This window comes from Lutra lutra, chromosome 9 (genome assembly GCF_902655055.1).
Source record: "Lutra lutra chromosome 9, mLutLut1.2, whole genome shotgun sequence".
Classification (NCBI taxonomy): domain Eukaryota; kingdom Metazoa; phylum Chordata; class Mammalia; order Carnivora; family Mustelidae; genus Lutra; species Lutra lutra.
The window spans coordinates 20,070,558-20,093,625 of record NC_062286.1 but is presented as its reverse complement, the minus strand read 5'-3'; the positions used below and the strand labels follow the sequence as shown (position 1 = coordinate 20,093,625).

Genomic DNA, 23,068 nt, shown 5'->3' with positions numbered 1-23,068 from the left:
TATACAACATAGTGATTCTACCACAGGTGCAGCTACCCTCTGTCCCCGTACAGTGCAGTACAGTACCATTGACTGTGTTCCCTGTGCTTTCCTTTGTATTCCCATGAATTATTTATTTCCTAATGAGAAGCCTATATCTCTCATTCCCTTTGTTCCATTTTGTCCATCTCCCTCTCCCTCCCTCTGGCAACCACCAGTTTGCTTTCTGTATTTATGCACCTGTTTCTGATTTTTGTTTGTTCTTTTGTTTTATATATAAGAGAACATACAAGTGGAATCATATGATGTTTGTCTTTCTCTGACTTACTCCACTTAGTGTAATACCCTCTACATCCATCCATGTTGTTGCAAATGGTAAAATCTCATCATTTTTTATTGCTGAATACTATTCCATCCTGTATACGTACCACATCCTCTTTACTCATTTGTCTATTGATGGATACTTGGATGCTACGTATATTGGCTAATGTGAATGAACAATGCAGTAAGCAGACAGGTGCATACATCTTTTCGAGTTAATATCTTCATTTTCTTTAGATAAATACCCACTAGTGGAATTACTGGTTCGTATGGTAGTTTCATTTTTAATTTTTTAAGGAACCTCCATACTGTTTTCCACAGTTACTGTACCAATTTACCTTTGATAGTGGGCATTTCTTATCTCGTTCACAATATCAGAGGAAAGACTTTCAACATTCTATTATTACGTCATATGTTTGCCACAGTTTTCTATAAATACCCTTAATCAGATTAAGGACATTGCCTAGTACTGTGTGTTTCTTCATTTCTGAGTGTAAGGTTTATTTGAAAAGTGGTCTTTTTGATGATTTGTAATTTAATCTCATTTTATTTTATTTTATTTATTTATTTTTTTTAAAGATTTTATTTATTTATTTGAAAGAGAGGCAGTGAGAGAGAGCATGAGTGAGGAGAAGGTCAGAGGGAGAAGCAGACTCCCCATGGAGCTGGGAGCCCGATGCGGGACTCGATCCTCGGACTCCGGGATCATGACCTGAGCCGAAGGCAGTCGTCCAACCAACTGAGCCACCCAGGCGTCCCTTAATCTCATTTTAATCAGATAGCATGGTTGATATGACTTGAATCCTTTGACGTTTGCCAAAATTAGCTTTATGACTCAGAATAAGTTCAATTTTCACACACACTGTTTGTGTTCTTGAAAGTAGAGCGTATTCTCTAATCACTGGGTGCAGGATTTCATACAGAGCCCATTATGCCTTCTTCACCGGTTGTAATGTTGAATTGTCTACATCTGCACTCTGTACCTTTGCTCTATCGCTTACTAAGAGAAATGTGTTAATAGCTCCCACTAAGCTTGTGAATTTATCTCTCTGATGTTCTGTTATATTTGACAATATAGCTTTTGTAGGGGAGGCAAGACCTTACCTCTACCCTCTTAGAGTCTCTGGTCATACCTGAGAGTGAAATTGTTATAAGACAGATTTGCAGAAGAGCACACAGATTTTTCCATGTACCTGGGAGCCCCTATAGCAAAGTGAAGACCCGAAGGAGGGATGAGGCCTAAGTGCTGATATACTAGGGAAGAGGGAGTAGCAATTGTGGAAAAGTAACTAAAATATATGGGGAGTCTCAAGGAAGATAAGGGTTATTTTAATAAAATCTGTACAGATTTCTCTTGGCCTTGATTCACTTCCTCTGGGAATAAGAATGTCTCTTTACCCTTGGAATAGAGAAGGCATCTTTCACTTGGGAGTTTGTTTCCTGCTTTCAGGAAGAAAAGAGAAGTTCAGCATGAACGTCTTGACGCAGGCTGTTTTTCAGGTGTCAGAATTGCTCAAAATAATCCTTACGCCAAAGTGGCATATTTTTGGATCGTCCTCTGCCACCCTTCGCTGCTCTGTCAGATGTGAATAAAGAAAAAGGTCTTAACACCTTTCTGATGAATTAGAACTTTTAAATTGTTGACCGTTCATTTTCTTTGTTTTAGTCCACCTGGTTGATATCTGGAACATGATTGAAGCCTTCCGAGACAATGGCCTTAATACACTGGACCATACCACTGAGATTAGTGTGTCCCGCCTTGAAACCGTCATCTCCTCTGTCTACTACCAGCTGAGCAAGCGCCTTCCTTCCACTCACCAGATCAGCGTGGAGCAGTCCATCAGCCTCCTCCTCAACTTCATGATTGCTGCATATGACAGGCCAGTGCTTGGCATGCTTCCTGCATTTTCACAATGTTTGTCCCTTAGTCCTGCTTCTTCCAGATTGCCTTGCTGAGGGTTGTCAACTTAGAATCACAGTGACAAGGAAAATTATTCCATATAAGTTCCTTCTAAGGACTGGTTAAATGCCAGAGTGACTCATTGTCCTAGGGCGTGTCACATAGTAAGCGTTATAAAATTATGGAGAATCACAACACTGAGACATGTTGTTTGGTCCCTTAGTGTAGCTGCTCTCTAGCCAGAGAAATATAGCTAAGCTGTGAATTTGATTATGAGGCTTTCTATTGGACCTTTCTTTTCTCTGTAATAGTAAATGCCCCTCGACTCTAATCTTATTTTCTTCTCGTTATGTTTAGGATACTATTTTAATTTTTTTCAGTGCAGAACATTGTGTTTACACCTTATAATCCTGGATGAAAACTATTTGAATGTACTCCAAATTAAAACAGAAATGATTTGCTGTATTTGTATTCATGGAGAATGAAGTTGGTGTTATAAGATACAAAAAGAAATCATAAGTGATGGAGGTACAAAAGTTAGTGTTTATATTCCAGGAAGCAAGAGTTTAGATTTTTCTTTTTTTTTAAAGATTTTATTTATTTGACAGAGAGAAATCACAAGCAGGCAGAGAGGCAGGCAGAGAGAGAGGAGGAAGCAGGCTCCCTGCTGAGCAGAAAGCCCGATGTGGGGCTCGAACCCAGGACCTGGGATCATGACCTGAGCCGAAGGCAGCGGCTTAACCCACTGAGCCACCCAGGCGCCCCAAGAGTTTAGATTTTTGATTTCTGCTATATTGTTGATCATCCAGTTTGGATGGGTGAATTCTTTCTGCTTCATTTTTTCTCTCTGTAGACCTATTTTGATTTCATACATTTGTAAGATGTTATTCATTACACTTTATAATATTGAAGACTCTGTGAATTAATTGTAAAAGTCTGCAGGTGTCAAAGCCAAATTGCAGTGTAGGCACTCACTAAATTCACATTTTTATTTTTATTATTTATTTATTTATTTATTTAAAGATTTTATTTATTTATCTGGCAGAGACACAGCGGGAGAGGGAACACAAGTAAGGGGAGTATGAGAGGGAGAAGCAGGCTTCCCACTGAGTAGGGAGCCTGATGCAAGGTTCGATCCCAGCACCCTGAGATCATGACCTGAACCAAAGATAGATGTTTAAGCAACTGAGCCAACCAGGCACCCCAGGAAATTTGAAATTTTAAAACAAAAGTCCACACGAGATATAAGTTCCAGAACTTGAATGTCATTTTTTTAGTAATTTAGACTAGTGAATCCCTAAGGTTAATTTTATACTGTTCAAGGAATGAGTCTTTTGATCCAAAGACCTTAGTAAAAATGCTTATTCTGTGGTGAATAAGCAACACCTTATCATGACACTAATTCACTAAGTAAATCACTTCAGGGTTGTACAACACAGATAAATCCAATAAACAATCTTTTTTACTAAATCAGAGATAAAAGTCATTTTACTGTTTAAAAAATCTTACTGTTTAAAAAAAAAGTCATCTTACTATTTTATTTTTTTTAAATTTTTTTTATTTTTTAAAAGATTTTATTTATTTGTCAGAGAGAGAGGAGAGTGAGCGAGCACAGGCAGACAGAATGGCAGGCAGAGGCAGAAGCAGGCTCCCCGCCAAGCAAGGAGCCCGATGCAGGACTCGATCCCACGACGCTGGGATCATGACCTGAGCCGAAGGCAGCTGCTTAACCAACTGAGCCACCCAGGCGTCCCATCATCTTACTATTTTAAAAGAGATTATAAACTTTGATTCCATACTCATGTCAAATAAGTTAAATACTATGGCTAAGGAAGGAAGGAGAAGGAAGAACAAAGAGACAGTAAGAGACAACAGGAAGACCAAACTTAGGAGCCGAAGGTGCAGAGGAGTCCTGGGACGTAGTCACAGACACCTGGACACATCCAGATAGAGACAAAGGAAAAGAATAAGCAAATAGTAAGTTATATGAAGACGAGTTAGTAGAGCAGCACACCATAGAGAACTAGGGGGAAAATAAAACAAACAAAACTGAAAAAAGATGAGTGAGTTAATAAGAGGAAGGACAGTAGTATGTCAGTGGTGAATTTGGTAATTCTCATGTCATATTGTATTGAAAACTTTGGCCATGGGCATCAGAATCAATCCTCACATCATTGCTAACCTTGAACTCTTATATATATGATAGTATCTTATTTGTTCTTCAGTAATTTGAAATTGGCTTTCATGTACTGGTAAAATGAAAGGATCTGGTTATTGGAATTTTATTTTTGAAAATTATAGCATTTTGTTTTGAAACATTTCAAATATTAGTCTATTCATTGGCCTCTTTATTAGGCTCGAGAGTCCCTTTGATATGTAGAGTATCTAGTTATTGATTTTAATTAGTCTTCTTGGGATTTTGTATTTCATAATTCTTGAGTTAAAGTTTGAATGCAACAATTATTTAATTATTCTTAAGTCCTCTAACCTCTAAATTCACAAATTTTTAGTCAGGTTGTTTCCTGGTTATTATGGATTATAAGACTATAAAACTACAGTGAGAAACAAATAGGATCTAGACTTTCTCCCTCAAGTATGTATTTCATTAGGAATTAACTTATTTTAATGCCAAGGATTTAAAATATTTTACATTTGACAACTAAAAACACAGAGAACAATACTATAAGCCTCTCTGTGAGGACATCAGTAAAAGCTACGAAGAACAGTCAAAACATCAGGTAGCCTCATTTCCTTCTTGCTGGGCCCACAGCATGACAGGATCGGTAGTCATGTGGTCTGGTCCGAAGGTGTGACAGGCGATGCTATGATCAACTGTTTCTTCTTCTTCTTCTTTTTAATATTTTATTTATTTGACAGACGGAGATCACAAGTAGGCACGGAGGCAGGCAGAAAGAGAGGGGGAAGCAGACTCCTTGCTGAGCAGAGAGCCCAATGCGGGGCTCTATCCCAGGACCCTGAGATCATGACCTGAGCCAAAGGCAGAGGCTTTAACCCACAGAGCCACCTAGGTGCCCCTGTTTCTTCTTTTTTTAAGAAGGATATTGGGGGTGCCTGGGTGGCTTTGTGTTATCATGTTCTTGCTTCTTAAAGAACAGTTTTTTCCACATAGACATTAGCACAGTATTGTTTCATTATAATTATTTTTGCTAATTGTAAAAAGAAAGTCATGCTGTCTGTATTATGACCTGACTTTCTTTATGCGATAATAGCTTTTCCACGTTTGTTCATGCAGCCTGCAGCTGTAGTTCGGTTATTTTCACTGTTGCATAACGCTCTGTTGTGTTACTGTACGTTCTGTGTTCTCCGGGTTCTGGTTCTGAGAAACAACACTGTCCGGCATGTTCTCATATGTGTGTCCTGGTACATGCATACAGGTGTTCGAAACTGCTCTCTTGGTCCTAACTTGAGGAATGGAGTTGCTCATTGGTGGGGGAGGTGCATGAGATTCAGCTTTAGAGGACAGGGGCAAATTATTTGAACAAACTGTACCCATGCCTGAGAGATCCTCTCGATCCACATTGTTTCTGTAAGCCTTACAGTTGTCAGACTTTTCGGTTTTTGCTAAGTGACATCTCACTATTGTTTGATTTGCATTTTCTTGCTTTTCCAGCATGTCTTTGTGTGTACCTTGGCCAAATATATTACTTCTGTGAAGTGCCTGTGTGGCTTTTGCTCACTCTGGTGTGTTGTTTCTTCTTCCTGTGGTGGTTATAGGAGCTCTTTAGAGCCTCCGGGTAGCAGTCCTTTCTTGCTTATCTGTGTTGCACGTGTCTTCTCTTTGTAGCTTGACTTTTTACTTTTCTTAGGATATCTCTTTCATAAAATGTTTACTTTTTTAAGTTATTTTTTGATTTTTATTTTTGGGGGAAAGGTGGGGTCAGGCAGAGGGAGAGACAGAGAATCATAAGCAGGCTGCACACTCAGCATAGAGCCCAATGTGGGGCTTGATCTCATGACCGTGAGATTATGACCTGACATGAATTCAAGAGTCAGGCGCTTAACCGACTGTGCCACCCAGGTATCTCTCTTAAAATGTTTTCTAATGAGAAACTTCAAATATGTACAAACATAGAAAGACTATTATAATAAAACTCAAGGCATCTATCATTCAGCTTCGGTAATTACAGTACATCATCAATCTTATTTCATCTGTGTCCCCAGGCTCTTCCCCTTACCCCATCCCCTTTCCTTGGCTTCTTTTGAAACAAACTCAAGTGTCATTATTTCATGTGCAAATATTCTAATGCACACATTCTGTGCACATAATGTGCACATATTCTGTTTTATAATACTATTCCCCCCCCAGGTTTTTGCTCTAATAAATAATAGTGCTGGGAATGTAGTGAAATTAGACTTTAAATGGAACAGACCTATAAAAAATCTTACATCTAATGAAACTAGGTTTGGATAAAATCTTCAAAATACATCATTGTTGAACATGCCAGTGGAAGGCACAAGGTTATTGTTTATCATCTAAAATAACACTTAGTATAAAACACTGTTGCTACTTAGAACAATCTAAAGATTTCTTTGGTGTAAAGAGTTTTTTGTGTATAATTTAGGATGGGTCAATATGGAAAAATTTGCTGTGTAGTTTGGAAATACGGCTAAGAACTGTTTTTGAATCTTGCTTTAGCAACTTAATTTGGGTATATTTAAAAGTTCCATAAGTTTCTCTTAATACTAAATGCTAAAAAACAAAACCGTATACAAAAAGCAAAACTAAACAATTTCATTTTTTTTTTAAAGATTTTATTTATTTGACAGAGATTACAAGTAGGCAGAGAGGCAGGCAGAGAGAGGAGGAAGCAGGATCCCTGCTGAGCAGAGACCCCCCGATGCAGGGCTCGATCCCAGGACCCTGGGACCATGACCCGAGCTGAAGGCAGAGGCTTCAACCCACTGAGCCACCCAGGTGCCCCAACAATTTCATTTTAAATAAGTAATTATACTCCTTAAATTCTGAATATGCCCAGCTAGCATATAATGGAATGGACGTTGCTAAAGAAAAAATATTAGGTAACAGTCTTCCTCATTAGTAATTTTTTTAATATTTCATTTATTTATTTGACAGAGATCACAAGTAGGCAGAGAGGCAGGCAGAGAGAGAGAGGAGGAAGCAGGCTCCCCGTGGGGCAGAGAGCCCGATGTGGGACTTGAACCCAGGACCCTGGGATCATGACCTGAGCCAAAGACAGAGGCTTTAACCCTCTGAGCCACCCAGGCACCCCTCATTAGTGATATTTAAACAAAACTATAATGTCCTGGGAGGCACAAATACTTCCTGTATTTATGTACAGTATTTGCTCTTATCTCTGCTCATAGTCAAGTACAAGTAGGAGAGAGTCGGGCTGAGAGGGAAGAGCTGGACGCCCACAGCAGCAGCACATCTCGCTCTTACGAGGATGGAAGCACAGCTCTTTTAGGAAATTTCCAGGGGTTGGTGGGGAATGAGGTGTACAGGTTTGGATGTTTTAAAAAGGTGAAGTCCTAAGGGGAAAACTAGTGTAAAATGGAGAGAAACAGCCACAGGATTTGGCGGGGGGAGGAGGGCAGCCCCCTGCCTACTCACATCGCCGTGTGGCTGTCCTGTGGTGTCTTGTGATGTCACCACCATAGTCCCAGGACTGGGTAGCAGGATTATTCAGGGACCAAAACTGAGTGAACTTGAAGTTCACTTATTACTCTTCCCATCACTTACTCTTTATTTTGTAGTTTTTCTTTCAAGAGAAGTCATGCATTCATGCTAATTTTCAAAGAATCTTCTTGATTTCAGGATTGCAGACCTGCAAAAGGGTTTCACCATTAGTTACTATTTCAGAGAAAAAAATTATTTTTGCTTATTTTTTTGGCCTTATCTTACTGTTTCCTTTTAACACTTTTTTTTAAGAAAAGGCAAGAAAGGACACACTTTTTCTGAGTGTGACTTTTTCCTTGCCTTTGTTTCTCTCTGAAAGTGAGGAGAGAGGTAGTAACAGAGACTTCTCTAGTCCATTCAGTACCTCCAAATTAATCTGATTAAGACTCTGTTTTCATCATGTAACTTCCCATCTCAAGAACCTTCCAAAACTCCCTTTGGTTTTTGAATGAGATTCCTACTCCTCACTTCTAATGGCATCAGTCCTTAATTCCCTGCTCATACCAAGCTCTAAATAAGCTACTTGAGGCACTTTTCAATTTTTCCAACATGACATACTCATTTCTCCCTCTAAGTATACACACACAGCCAACCCCCACCCCACTCAAGTTTTTACCTACTGTGTAGCCTTAAAATCACCAACCCCATTTTCATTCCTTAGATGACATATAGCATTCATCTCTATCATTATTTTGACCTTAAATTATAAAATGCTCTGAGCTGCTTCATAAGTATAGAAATAAGATCGAAAGCCCTTAGAGCAGAGAGTCTACCTTATGTTTCTTTGATTCCTCAATAAACACAACGCTAAATTCTTAATAAGTATTTGTAAGGTCGAAATGAAAATTAGCAGGCACTCTGTGATAAAATTGAATAATATTGTAAGTTGATTTTACTTGATTAAGCTGTTTGACATTTGCCAAATGGATGCTTGATTTGCAGTTGATTATTGCATAATCCATTCACTGTGAAGCTTTGTAAATTAAGATTAATTGGAAAAATATGAGTTTCTGCGCGTCAAAGAGAAATGCTCTTATTACTTTTAACTACGTGTGATAATTGGACTGGTAACAGTGTTTCTAAAGTAGAAGGCCCTTTTTGTGCAGGAAGTACTAATTTATGGTTTGTTTGTTTGTTTGTTAAAGATGTAGAAACAGCTTGTTTTCTTAAGTAAAAAATGCTCCCCTAGTCTTGTTTTCAAAAGTATTAATTTAAATAGCAAGTTCTTATTAGATAGTGCAAAGCTGTAAACACCATCCAGATCCCGTTAACTCAAGTATTTTAAAAAATAGGCAGAATTTGAGACTTTGTGAAACTGAAATGAGCAAACGCCCGTCCAGAGGGCACAGGTGAGGACTGTAGAGGTTCTGAAGGTACTTGCATGTTAAAACACAGCAATGTTTATTCAGGGTGACTCACTGTCTGCTTAGCTTGGCACAGAGCTAATCATGGTGTTTTCTCAGTATTGGATAAGAAGAACTCTTTTTAGAAGTCATGTGCATGGTTTATTGTGAGACTGTAAAATGATAGGTCTATAGAAGTGAATCATGCTGGGAGGTCTGAGAAAGAGAAGCATGATGTTTCTTTTTGAGGGAGGGTGCTCCCTGGAGAGACCGCTTGGGTGGGGTTAAAATAACAAGTTTCCTCTCTCCCATCATCCTCAATAAATACTACCTGTTTGTCCTTTCATTTTAGTATCTTTATGTAAGGGTTAATATTCACTGTTGTGTTACTTATTAAATATTGACCTACTAATCAACTCTGCAGCTATCATAGGCCAGATTTTAAGTTGAGCCACTTTTTTTTTTTTTTTTTTTTTTTTTTTTTTTTGGTGATAAAACCTGGTTAAATATCTTTTCTGCATTCTGTTTGCAGAGAACTGATTCTGGGATGAACTTGGACTTTACATTGAAAGGACTGAAAACACAGATGTTGGTGAGGTTATACATGCCACAGCCAGGGGCAGTTAACTCTTCAGTTTTAAATGTAACTTGACTAGTGTATACAGATTAAATTCAGATGTCTGGTGGGAAGGATTGAGAATGAGTTTTTCCAAGAAGAATCAATTAGATAAAGGATGTAATCACAGGGTATTAGGCTGCTAAGTGGCTGCAGTCCTTCTCTACCGCCTCTAATTGCAGAGCAAGAATGCAGGAGTGCTAATGCAACAGTAGGAAAACACAGTAAAAGGGACACTTTCCAGGGCGCCTGGGTGGCTCAGTGGGCTAAAGCCTCTGCCTTCGGCTCAGGTCATGATCTCAGAGTCCTGGGATCGAGCCCCACATCGGGCTCTCTGCTCAGCGGGGAGCCTGCTTCCTCCTCTCTCTCTCTCTGCCTGCCTCTCTGTCTACTTGTGATCTCTGTCAAATAAATAAACAAAAATCTTTAAAAAAAAAAAAAAGGGACGCTTTCCCTTTGCTTTGTCTGGGGGCAGCTATGGGAAGTTTTATTCAGGCTTAAAGTCGACAGAGAAGCTTCAGTGCCAAGAAAAGCATTCAGAGCAAAGGAAAAAATGCTGACGTGTGGCCTACAAAGCAAACAGTTGAGAGGAAGGAGCTAAGACTTTTTCTATTTGAAGAGAAAAATATAAATAATGTGATTTCAGGAAGAATTCTGAGAAGACCCCTCACTAATTTTATTAGGTGATTAGATTTTATATAAGTATCTTTAATGAGTACTTAGAGTTTCTTTAACTATACCATTTATTAATTTGCTTATATCAATATTTCCTTTGAAAGGTGAATAAACCTTTTGATGGTTGAAACTCTGAACCTAAAGTTGTAAATGATGGCAAGCATTTGTAAGTGGGGAAGGTGAGTTTATCGTTCAGACCTGAACCCACTGCCTCATTTTGGGGGTGCACAGTATGTACTTATAGACAGATTCTTGAGCACAAGAGCTCAATAAACATCATTCCCAGTTCTTTCTGTCTTCGGGTCTTCATGATCCTTAATCTTAATGCCTCTCCTTTCTCCTTACTTAAAACACCCTAATATGCCTGTATATTCTCTTTATCCCGTTGAGTTACCCACTGACATGTGCATATATAGCCCCTCACCCTCCATAAAATATACACTGCTAAGCACACATATGTTTGCACACCCCAAAAATACATGCAAGCAGAGAGAAGATTCATGGTGCATTGGGTGGGAGATCACGTGTGGAGATTGCTGTGTGGCTCTTGTGAATGGAAAAATGGTTGGAAAGTAGATCTGAGAAACGATGAGTTGAGGAACCACACATTACCAATAAGAATTAGTTGAGGGGTGATGCACTCTTCCATTAATACATCTGTGGACTGCTTGATCTGAGACCAGCCATAAAGACTATTTTTTAAGATTTTATTTATTTATGACAGAGAGAGAGAGTGAGGGAACACAAGCATGGGGGAGCTGGAGGGGGAGAAACAGCTTCCCCGCTGAACAGGGAGCCCAATATGGGGCTTGATCCCAGAGTCCTGAGCCAAGGGCAGACGCTTAACTACTGAGCCACCCAGGAGCCCCGAGAGTATTAATAGTACTAATGAGTGGAAAAGGATACCAGTGCTGATTCAGGTCAATTGAGAAGGATAACAATATCCAAACGAATATTTGCATTTGAGCTGAGTTAAAGAATATTTGAGGAAGAGATGAGAGGTGTTATAAATATTAATGTTTCTAAAGCATTTTGAAGATTAGGAAAAAAGTGTTATTATAATAATTTTCAGAAGTGAAGGTGTCATAGTACCCAGTACGCCCTGGCATGTGGCATGTATCAGTGGGGACTGTGGGTTAACTCTTCAGTAACAGTTGAGTTTGCCCTGACTCTCTTGCCAGAATGCTGGGCTCCGCCACACTCTCCTGTTTGCAGGAATGACATCAGGTGCTTCTTCGAAGCAGGAATAGGTACTATTTTTGTCTTTGAAGGAAAAACAGGAGATTTGGAGTTACAAGGAGTTATACAATCACAACATGATTTATTCTTTCATCTTTTATTATGTCCTTTGATTTATACCTGCAAAATAAAAGCTAAAGTCTTAGTACCGCCTTCCAAGTTGTGTGTTGGTAGTTCTCAGCTCTGGGTGCATAGCAAAATAACACGATAAACTTTCTAAAAATACCAAGCCCAGGGTGGGATCTAGGCATCTGGATTTTTGTGTCCGCATTTGTGCGGGATACCTACTTGTTTTCTTTTGTTGTAATGGATTATTGTGTTTTTGGTATCAAAATAATGCGGGTCTCATTAAAGATTTGGAAACTGTTTCTACTCTCTCTCTCTTTTTTTAATCTCTCAAAGAGTTAGCATAGAAATGCAATTATTTCTTCTTTAAATGTTTAGAATTCACCAGCATAGCTTTCTGCATGAGGAGCTTTCTGTTTTGGAAAGCTTAAAAATACAGAGTTAGTTTCTGTGATGGATACGGGCGTATGGAGGTTACCTGTTTGTTCTTTTATGAGCTGTAATGGCGGGTGTTTTTCAAGGAGTGGTTTGTGTCTGTCCAGTTCATTTCAGTTGTAAATTTATGGACTTTATAACATTTCCTCATTTCTGTCATGTTTATTGAATGCATGGTTGATAACCCTTCTTTCATTCCTGATATTGGTAATTTGTATCTTTTTCTTAGTCAGTCTGACTAGAGATTTATCAATATTATTCATTTATTCAAAGAACCAGCTTTTGGTTTCATTAATTTTTCTCCGTTGTTTTTCTGTTTTTAATTTCACTGATTTCTGCTCTTAAGCATATTATTTTTTTCTTCTGCTTGTTTTGGGTTTAATTTGCTGTGCTTTTTCTAGTGTTCTTAAGATTATTGACTTGAGAACCATCTTTTCTAGCATAAGCCTGTTTAATACTTAAAAAGTGAGAAGTGCCCACACTGCCCTGCTTTCCTTTGGCTGCCTTCTTTCCATCCTGGACACAACCAGTGTTATTTTTTTCAACATCCTTTTCACAGAATGCTAGATAGCGTTAGAGCAATCATTTTGTTCCATGCTTTGCCTTTTCTTTTTTTTAAATTTAGTAATCTATCTTGCATTTAAATCTTTATCTTTCACTATTATTTTTCATTCTTTTTATGATAGCATAAATAGCCAATCTTCTTTCAGTGGGCATTTAAGGATAGGGCCTGGGTCTTGTTTTTTTTAATATTTTTGTTCTTTTTATGCATTTTATTTTTTATTTTTTTTAATTAAATTTTTAAATTTTTTTATAAACATATAATGTATTTTTATCCCCAGGGGTACAGGTCTGTGAATTGCCAGGTTTACACATTTCACAGCACTCACCATAGCACATACCCTCCCCAATGTCCATAACCCCACCACCCTCTCCCGACCGCCCCCCCACCCAGCAACCCTCAGTTTGTTTTGTGAGATTAAGAGTCACTTATGGTTTGTCTCCCTCCCGATCCCATCTTGTATCATTTACTCTTCTCCTACCCCCCAAACCCCCCATGTTGCATCTCCACTTCCTCATATCAGGGAGATCATGTGATAGTTGTCTTTCTCCGATTGACTTATTTCGCTAAGCATGATACCCTCTAGTTTCATCCACGTCATCGCAAAAGGCAAGATTTCATTTCTTTTGATGGCTGTTTTTATGTGTTTTATTATGAAAAATTTTATGCATGCCATTTATATATCTTACATGTCTTTTAACCTGTGGGTTTCCCTTTATTTTCCACCTTAAACCGTTAGCTGTGTCCAGTAATGGTAACCTTCACTTTCCAGGATTCATTTTTTAAACAGCTTTTTTTTTTTTAAGATTTCTAAGATTTTATTTATTTATTTGACAGAGAGAGAGAGATCACAAGTAGGCAGAGAGACAGGCAGAGAGAGAGACGGGGAGGCAGGCTTCCCGCTGAGCAGAGAGCCTGATGCGGGGCTCGATCCCAGGACTCTGGGATCATGACCTGAGCTGAAGGCAGAGGCTTTAACCCACTGAGCCACCCAGGCTCCCCTTTTTTAAACAGTTTCTATTGGGAATTAGGAAATGCCTACAGAAGGAGACCTAAAATGAAGCATAGTGTGACATGTCACCTTGGAGCCCATGCCACATGTACGCACTCCGGTGGGGGGGGGCAGGGTACTGTCAGACCCGGGGCACAGACACTGTTGCCTGTGCTCCGAATGCCATGGCCACTGGGCTGTGGCGCTGCCGGAGGAGTCCATTTCGGCTGCCTCAGGAAGCTGGATGGAAGCCCTCCCGGTGTGGCCAGGTGGTCCAGCTTCTAAAAGCTAATCTTTTTCTGTGTGGTCTCAAGTGGGTGCATCTTGTTGGTGGAGCTTGTGGCATGTGGTCATGTCTTAGTGTTGAAGAAAATGGGAAGACAGACAGGCGAGGTTTTCTTTTCTTCCTCCTTCACACTCTGGTGGTGGGACGTGTATTGGTCTCAGAAGATAGGGCATGCTTAAATACAGACTTGGCATTTAGATGGTTGGTGACCAAAAAGAAATGTCCACCATTAAAGTTCTGTATCAGTCTTAGAAATCCATTCCCTTTCCTAGTTGATGTTCTTTGTAGCTACTCATGTTGCTTATACAGCACCATGGGTATTTGACTTGGGTGTAGTGCTTCTGTTGGCAGGTGCCCTATAAGATGTGCAGCAGTTATCTGTATTTCTAGAGAACTGTATATTTTAAAAACCCCATCCTGGGGTGCCTGGCTGGCTCAGTCAGTAGAGCATGCAACTCTTGATCTCTGGGTTGTGAGTTTGAGCCCCACGTTGTGTGTGGGGAGATCACTTAAAATAAGATCTTTAAAAGGTAAAATAAAAACCCCATCCTAATTTTTTTTCATTGTAGGGATTCCTGTTTTATCTTACGAATAACCTTAGTTAGGTGTAAAGGGTGAAAATCAGACTGTAACAAACATCAGTATTTCCTGGAGATCTTTGCACTGCGAACCTTCAGACTCATGGACCATTTGCCTTCCAGGTGTGCTCTTACTGTATAAAAGTTTTGGAAAATGGAAGACACTCTATTGGGAACATTGGTAAAGATAGATAGGATGACACTTGCTTTTCAAAACTAAGATGGTACAATTCTCATTATTGTAAAGCTATGTTACTGTGAAACTTTGTACACACACGCTTCATAAAGTGAACACAAAAGCCCGTTGTTCGTTTGCATGTGATGACTTTAAAAACTGGCTAGTGAAGTTTTCACCTGCTGTGAAACCAGGGCGTGCTGAACGGACGGAGGACGTTCAGCATGGTGGACGTGTTAGGTCAGGGGGCCTTGCTGACTTTGCCTTGGCTCTGCAGGTGATGTACAGTCTTGTTCTGGATAATTCATATATGTTCCACATTTCATCTTCCCAGTCACTGAAAAAGAATTAATATTACCATCCTTTCCCTTCCACTTTCTCACAGTGGTGGCCTGGGAGGATCTGAGACAGATATATCAAGCTTCTTAGGATAAACACATGGTGTCACATACACCTGTCACAGTAAAAACAAAGATGAATGTAATATAAAATCTTTATAGCAGTGTGCACCCTGTGGGTTTAGTACATAACAATAAACTATTGTTATCATGGTGGGAGGACACATTTCTGAATTATTCAAACAAGGTGATGCCTCAGTTTTGAATGCTGAAAACAACTCAGCTGTGGATTTCATGGGCGAAATTTACTTCTGGTTCATCCATTTGGCCTCTGTGTACAGAGCCAGTAGAAATTTCTTTGCAGAATGTTTATAAAGCTCCTTTCCAAATAATTCAGGTAGTTTTAACACTATTTGCCTAACATACACGAGAGCTTATTTCTACAAAGGAAAAACCCCAACGTTTCTAAAAATCCAAGGTAATATTGTAGCATATTAGGGTAAGAGTCAGCTTACTAATTGCTTGATATTTAGTGATACCTTTGATTGCTTTTGTGGTTCCAGATAGCAATTGTCTCTAATGTAATTTATTTTGCAGTGAGGGCCGAGGCAAGTTGACCGTATTTTCAGTTAAAGCTATGTTAGCAACCATGTGTGGTGGAAAAATGCTGGACAAATTGAGATGTAAGTACTTTCCTATTATTTGAAAAATTGTATCTTCAAATCAGGACCTTTGAACAGTTTTAAGTTAATGTTTTCAGAATTTTGGATGATGCCATATTGAACTTTTCTGTTTGTGCTACATCATTCGCTTTGTAGCAGCTGGCTCAGAGTATGTATGTTATGCCACCTACTGTTGAGACGGAAAAATTGGTTAAATTAATTTGTTTAGTTTGTTTTTTTGCGGGGGGGGATAAAACAATGAAACTGAAGAGATTCAGAATAGTAATGTTGACCTTAAAAAAGTCTTTTCTTTTCCTTTTTTTTTTCTTTTAATTAACGTATAATGTATTATTTGCTTCAGGGGTACAGGTCTGTGAATCACCAGGCCTACACATTTCATAGCACTCACCATAGCACATGCCCTCCCCAATGTCCATAACCCAACCACCCTATCTGTCCCCCCCACCCCCCAGCAACTCTCAGTTTGTTTCATGAGATTAAGAGTCTCTTATAGTTTGTCTCCCTTGGTTCACTTTAAAGAGTCTTTTTTTTTTTTTTTTAAGATTTTGTTTATTTATTTGACAGAGAGAGAGAGAAATCACAAGTAGGCAGAGAGGCAGAGAGAGAGAGGGGGCAGGCTCCCTGCTGAGCAGAGAGCCTGATTCAGGGCTCCATCCCAGGACCCTGAGACCATGACCTGAGCCGAAGGCAGAGGCTTAACCCACTGAGCCACCCAGGCACCCCTAAAAAGTCTTTTAAAAATGCTTTCCATATGATCAAAATTTTGCTTGCAGATGATTATGTTGAGTGCTTTTTGTTAGAAAATAAATATGGTTATTTTTACCAGGTTTGGTCAAGATTAGCCCTTTTTAAAATAAATTTATTCTTCATCGGGTGATATTTACTGTGATTAAACTTTTCCTTAGTAGCTTAGAGTTAAGCTCAGTTATTTAGAAATTTAGAGCCTGTTTTTTTGCTTCTTTTTTTGTTGTTGTTCAGTTACTTTTCCTAAATCTTTTCTTACTGTTGGCCATCTTGTCATTTTACTGTTCCTTAGATACTGTAAGATTAAATGAAATCAAAGGACATGAAGTTCAGAGTTATTTAATTTTTTTGTGTATGGTTTTCATTTATTCATTCATTAGATAGTTACTATCTAAGATATGCCAAGCATTGTGCTAAGTGCTTTACATATATTTTCTCACTGAATGCTTAAATTTCTTTGAGCAGCAGGTGGTATATTCTCCATTTTATAGATGAGTTAACTGAGGGGGCGAAGCTGGGATTTCAGCTCAGGCTGTCTAGCTAGCTTTCTGGCCCTGTTCTAAGCTACTTTGTTGTGCTCCATAGACTAATCCTGTAATGGGAGGCACACTTGTGATACAGTACAGTGATCAAAGTGCCATGCTGTAAGGAAGAAACTCTGGCAGGTTTCAGGGAGGTGAGATTGAAGCTGTGGGTTTTAATGAAGTGTTGAGATACCCTATGAATTGCTTTGTTGAAGAAACTGGGTCATTTGTCCTATGTAGCATTGCTCATGGACTGGATTTTCATGATCGCATCTCCATGATGCTCTTCTGTGTCCCACATTTTTTGTTTTAATTGGAAGATCTAGAGGCTTGGTCAGATTTAAGCACAGGCTTTTGGGCCAGATGACTTGATAGGTACATTTATTTTCTGTGCTTTTTCTTATATGTTACCATGACATCGAAAGTTGGAAAGCTGGATGGCTCACCGGATATGGATATAAATATTCTAAAGGATTAAGGTCTTAGATAATGTGTTTGGTCAGCTGTTATCTGGTTTATCTTCATTTCAATTCAGCTGCAGTGTAAAACAAGTTTTTAGTAATAAAACTTAAAGTTTTATTAAATACTATTCTGAGTATTTTTCACATGGTATCTGAAAATACTAGGCTGAAATTTCGTAGTATTTTCTTAATTCTAGCACAGTGTTTTCCTGAGGAAGATAATATAATATGGATGAAATTGTATTTCATCCAAACACAAAGAAAAAGAAAGTTGGAATTTTATCTGTTTTTAATGGTAGTGACACCAGGTAAAGAATATATATTGCTATCTTTACTAGTACTGGAGAAAGTCGCTGAAAAGTGGAAAATTGGTGATATAACCGCATGGTGGGTAACTCCGGAGTCTGTAAGTTTCTGTGGTTAAATCTGCCACATTTACATCATTGAGCTGGGACCTGGCACAGAGTAAGTGCCAAAATTTTGCCAAATAGCATTTGTTGATTCAGTCCTAAAATTACTGCAGTTCTCTGTGGTACTGTTAGTGAAAAAGTGCAAATTTTAGTATTGTGGGAAACGTGGAAGGGATCCAGGTGATGGCAGGGTTTTTGTTGTTGTTGTTTTAGTGTGGCTTTTGAAGCTCTTGGAGAAATACAAGTGACCAGTATTCAGGTGATACAGAGGGCACATGCCCAGGCCGGCGTGACAGGTCTGTGTGCTCAGAATGCCAGATCGCTCACTGCACATCAGATGCGGGTGGATGAGACACCAACCATGCTAGCTCACTAATTACCGTGTTCATATCATGCAGAGAGATTTAAAATATGGTTTCCTTATCGTCTTCACATTCAAAATTATAGTTCTTGACCATCTGTAGCTATGTTTCATTATTTTTGGTGTACTAATTATCTTGGCTCGAAAATGAGATGTTTAACATAAGGAAAATTTGCAGGTATTGAGGCCTGTCTCCACTTCTTAATTTTAATCATCCAGAGTGGAAACCCATTTACATGTGGTCTGTCTGTCCTAATGGACATACAGAGCTCACTGGTTATAACTTACATATTTTTCATAGCTCAGGGATGTCATCTTCTGCTGCATTTGGGGATAATTGTGAGGCTCTGGGTTATTTGTCCCTTCTGATGTTTTCAGACAACTACTTTCTCCATTCTTGAGCTTTTTGTTGGTGGTGGCAACAGTGGTGATGGTGTGTGTGTGTCCCCTTTATCACTGATAAATGCGACAGGATTATCAGAGTATCAGTCTCTAGAAATCTCTCTTTCCTTCTGTTTTACATTTAATATGGAGAAAACACAAGCAAATTTCTGAGCATTCTATTTAAGGTTTGAGTGTAGGTGACTGGAGCTTTTGTTGTGGGATTGGCAGTTTGGGTGCTGTAGGAATCCTTTTCTCTCTGGCTTTCCGGGTCCCAGCTGCGTCCTGCTTAGTTGCAATGGCTGAAGAATAGCACAGACAGAAGTGAGCTAGACCACCTGTACTGCCCTGTGACATTTCTTCACCACCTTCTCTTGTTCCGTTGACTTAGTTCTTGTTTTCTCCATCTTCCCACCCCTGACCGCACTTTCTGCTGTTACCTCTGTTAATGTTCCTTTTAAATGAGCTTTTCATGTTTATGTAATACAACTTCATGTTTCTACTTTTCTTCCTTTTATTTTGATTTTTTTGCACTTTACCTTTTTTTTTTTTTTAAGGATTTTTAAAATTTATTTGAAGAGAGAGACACAGTGATAGAGGGAACACAAGCAGGGGGAGTGGACGAGTGAGAAGCAGGCTTTCCCGCTTAGCCGGGAGCCCGATGCGGGGCTGGATCCCAGGACTCGGGATCATGACCTGAGCTGAAGGGAGGCGTTTAACAACTGAGCCACCAGGCGCCCCTGCACTTTACCTTTTATTTAGAATTTTTTCCCCTGTAATTTTCTCCCCTCCCCCTTTTTTATTTGGTATATTTTTGTTTGCTTATTTTGGGGTCAAGATAGCATTTAGAACAACTTAACCAATATTTGTACTTTAAGCTTGAAATATTTCTTTTTTTTTTTTTTTTTAAGATTTATTTATTTATTTATTTGATAGAGATCACAAGTAGACAGAGAGGCAGGCAGAGAGAGAGAGAGGGAAGCAGGCTCCCTGCTGAGCAGAGAGCCCGATGCGGGACTCGATCCCAGGACCCTGAGATCATGACCTGAGCCGAAGGCAGCGGCTTAACCCACTGAGCCACCCAGGCGCCCATAAGCTTGAAATATTTCTTGATTAGATTTTTCAGGTCTCTCTTAAGAGAGTTTCTGTCCCCAGCGAGTGCTCATTTATAGAAATAATTCACTGTTTAGCCATTAGGGACTATATTCTAGATTCACAGTTAACTTAGGGTCAGATTCTAAATACCAGTAACTTACAATAAGAATACAGAATACAGAATTTAATTATAAGCATGATCAAAACTCAGTAATGTCAGAAACCCTAAAAATAACTCAGAGGACAAAATCTATAGGCTTAAAGCCCATAATTTATGATTTGTCACTTAATTGTTTAATTTATGTGATTTATTTACTTTGTCCAATTCTGCTATTTGTTTTCTAAGAAACTTAGTCTCTTATGACAGATGTCATCTGTCTTGCATTAAAAGATAGGAGCAGATGATTCATGTAGTTGATTTTTAAATTCTTTAAAAACCTGGTGCTACCATTTGAAGGACGGTCTAACAGTGTATATCAGGAAGGCTGTAAAAATACCCATATCCCCTGACTCAGTCTATTTCTTGAGTTTACCCAGAAGAATTAATTAGAGTGCACCCTAAATTTTATGTATATTTGTTATGGCATTTTTTATCATACGTGAAAACTTGAGACAGTGTGCAAAACTCAGAGCTCAGTTATAGCAGGATCCGCACAAGACTTCCTATAATGTTCTCAAAAACAGGTTTCACATCAAAATGCATAAATGTAATATAGTTTTAGACAAAAATTTGTTATGCACATAGAAAAAGAAAGAAATAGTATACCAGATGATAACAGATATTTTTTCTGGGTTGTAGCATAAGAATGTCTTTGTGGTTTTGATAGACCACACTTTGAGTAGCTGGAGAAAAGATGATCTGAGCTGCTGCTTGTGCTCAGAACTGGCAGTTCTCACTGAATTTCCATCGTGCTTCCTTGCTGTTGCACTAACACACTGTAGAGAGGCCATCCTTTGCAGCTATAATTAAACGGATCCACCCATTCAAAATTTAGCCTCCTCTGCAATAGTCTCTCCACTGCCTGTCACTGCAGAGTTCCCCCGGCTGGTTTCTGCTAACGATCCCTTCTCATCATTAGACAGAAATGATGGTTGAATCTCAATGAGTGAGGTTCACGTTTGCATTTCTCCTATAACCAAAATGTTCTAGAACTGGAAGCAAGTAAGAGATAAGTCCTAAATCAGTATTTTATCAATAAGAAGAGAAAGAAAAGCAAAACTAAAGGAGGACTTGAGACTTGTCTGAAGTAGTTACTGGCTGAGTCAGCTCCGCGGAGAGGCCCAAGGCATGCTGACTCCTATCCTTCAGCCTTGCTCTGACTTCATGTGAAGGATGTAGGAATATTCATGAGTTTGGGAATAAAATATTCACTTGGATTTGGTTATATATAGGTATTTATAAACATGCAGATGTATATACATGTTTTTGTGGGTTAGATTGCATAGTTGGTAGAAAGATGATAGGCCGGGAGAGTCAGTTACCAGAGAAAGCTAACGTATAAAAGAAAACCGTATTCCGTTTATAGACTTTACTTTATTGTAAACAACCCTACCATCTTACAAAAGTAAGTGATCTGTTATGGGGGGAGAAAAAAGTGTTGATAGATGCAGTGAGTAAAACCAGGGTCATTATCACCAGAAGAAGAAAAAAAAAATGGAAGCATATGTGATGATGATAGAATGGTAGCATTATCTTGCCATTACACAAAGGACAGAATATTTTTGTAAAGTGTGTATACATAAGTATTAGGGACTTGATTGTGGGTTTTTCACAAGTGAGAAAGCCTACATTTTTTTCTGGAAACAACTAATGGGGAATTAGCATACCTTCTTTCAGAGGTGTATAAATAGAAAGAGAATTACTGGGGAAATTAACCAGAGTTCTGGGGGGAAATTTAGACCCTTGACGCCAGAAGGGTTGAGGGCTTTAATTAGAGAATTAGTTAAAATTTTTTATTAAATTTTATTGTCTTTTATTTATTTCTTTGGTGAGATCTTTTTATTTGTGTGTAGTAAATCACACCAGCTTTCATTGTTATACTTCATTTAAGATAAAAAAATTAGCAGGAAATTTATACTGTTTTTCTTACAGATAAAAGAAGCCTAATCTTAAAAAAAAAAAAAATACCGTTGTAAACCGGTAACTCCGGAAATAATAAGTCACTATGCCTTCAATTTGTGTTCTAGACTTAATTCTCTTATTAAATCAAACAAAGAAACATGTTTCTGCTTGTTCTCTTGTAAATGTAATGTGGCCGTATTAAGTTATAGTTTCTTTTTTAAGGAATTTTTAAAAAACTGGCTACTCTGAATATATTATTTAGCATGGTAACCAAGTGTAACAGAAAATAATACTTTTTTGAGGGGGATGTTAGTCATTTTATCATCCAGTCACTCCCTTTTATTCCTCTGAATGAGTCCGGTGTTGATTTGTTGGTGCGGATGTACACACAGATGTTTTTGTGGTTGTGAAATGGTAGATACATGTATTTATGTACTGGGTAGCATTAGTTTCCCGTCTTGAATATTTCTACCATTTAGTTAGTGAGCACAATGTAATCACATGCTAACTTACCAGTTATGAATACATTGAGTGACAACAAAAAACTAACAGTGGCTGAAACACACTGGGATTTATTTTTCTCCCATAAAAATAAGCCCAGAGCCTGGTGAGTCAGAGTTGGTCCCATGACTCAAGGATGTCATCAGACACTCAGGTTCCATCCTCTTGTTCTGCTCGCCGCATGGCTTTCCTCCTTACAACCGTAAGTGATCGCTGGATGGGCCTCACATTCTCTTTCCAGGCAGACAGAAGAGAGAAATGCCTCTGTCAGGAAAGCAGAAGCATTCCCAGAAATCCACTTTGGGGTTACATTGTACAAAAGAGACTGGGAAGTCATTTTTTTCAGTGGAGCACATTGCCATTCTCTGCACAGGGTTTAGCTGGGGAGCCAGCAGGGGAAAAGAGACAATGAGTTGTAGGCATCTAGCCACATCTCCTATGGACTCTTGTTTTCATTCAGGTTATTTTCCTCCTTGTAAGAATAGCACCCAGTTATTCAAAAATGAAACCACCATGTGCTCCTCTCCTTAAGGGCATCAATTCTTCATATACTTGGCAATATCTTCAAAGCTCTGTATCTTGAGCTGTGGCCCTGCAGGATGGTTCTACCTGGACATTTGCTGGTTAGTTCAAATACACTTATGTACAAAGCTAAATATCTTTATCTTCATTTTTTTTTTTTT

At 38.8% G+C, this 23,068-nt stretch overlaps 1 protein-coding gene across 13 annotated transcripts in view; it reads left to right on the top strand.

Moving 5' to 3' along the window:
• The window catches only part of DTNB (dystrobrevin beta), a 238,112-nt gene that overhangs the window by 44,770 nt on the left and 170,274 nt on the right, over positions 1-23,068 (top strand). For all 13 annotated transcript variants that reach the window (XR_007130044.1, XM_047745316.1, XM_047745315.1 and 10 more), the window contains 2 exons: positions 1,967-2,180; positions 15,761-15,846. Coding sequence is in view for 12 of the 13 variants with exons in the window: in XM_047745316.1 (XP_047601272.1) it covers positions 1,967-2,180; positions 15,761-15,846 (300 nt within the window). In the remaining variant the exon portion in view is untranslated. The remainder of the gene's footprint in view (positions 1-1,966; positions 2,181-15,760; positions 15,847-23,068) is intronic.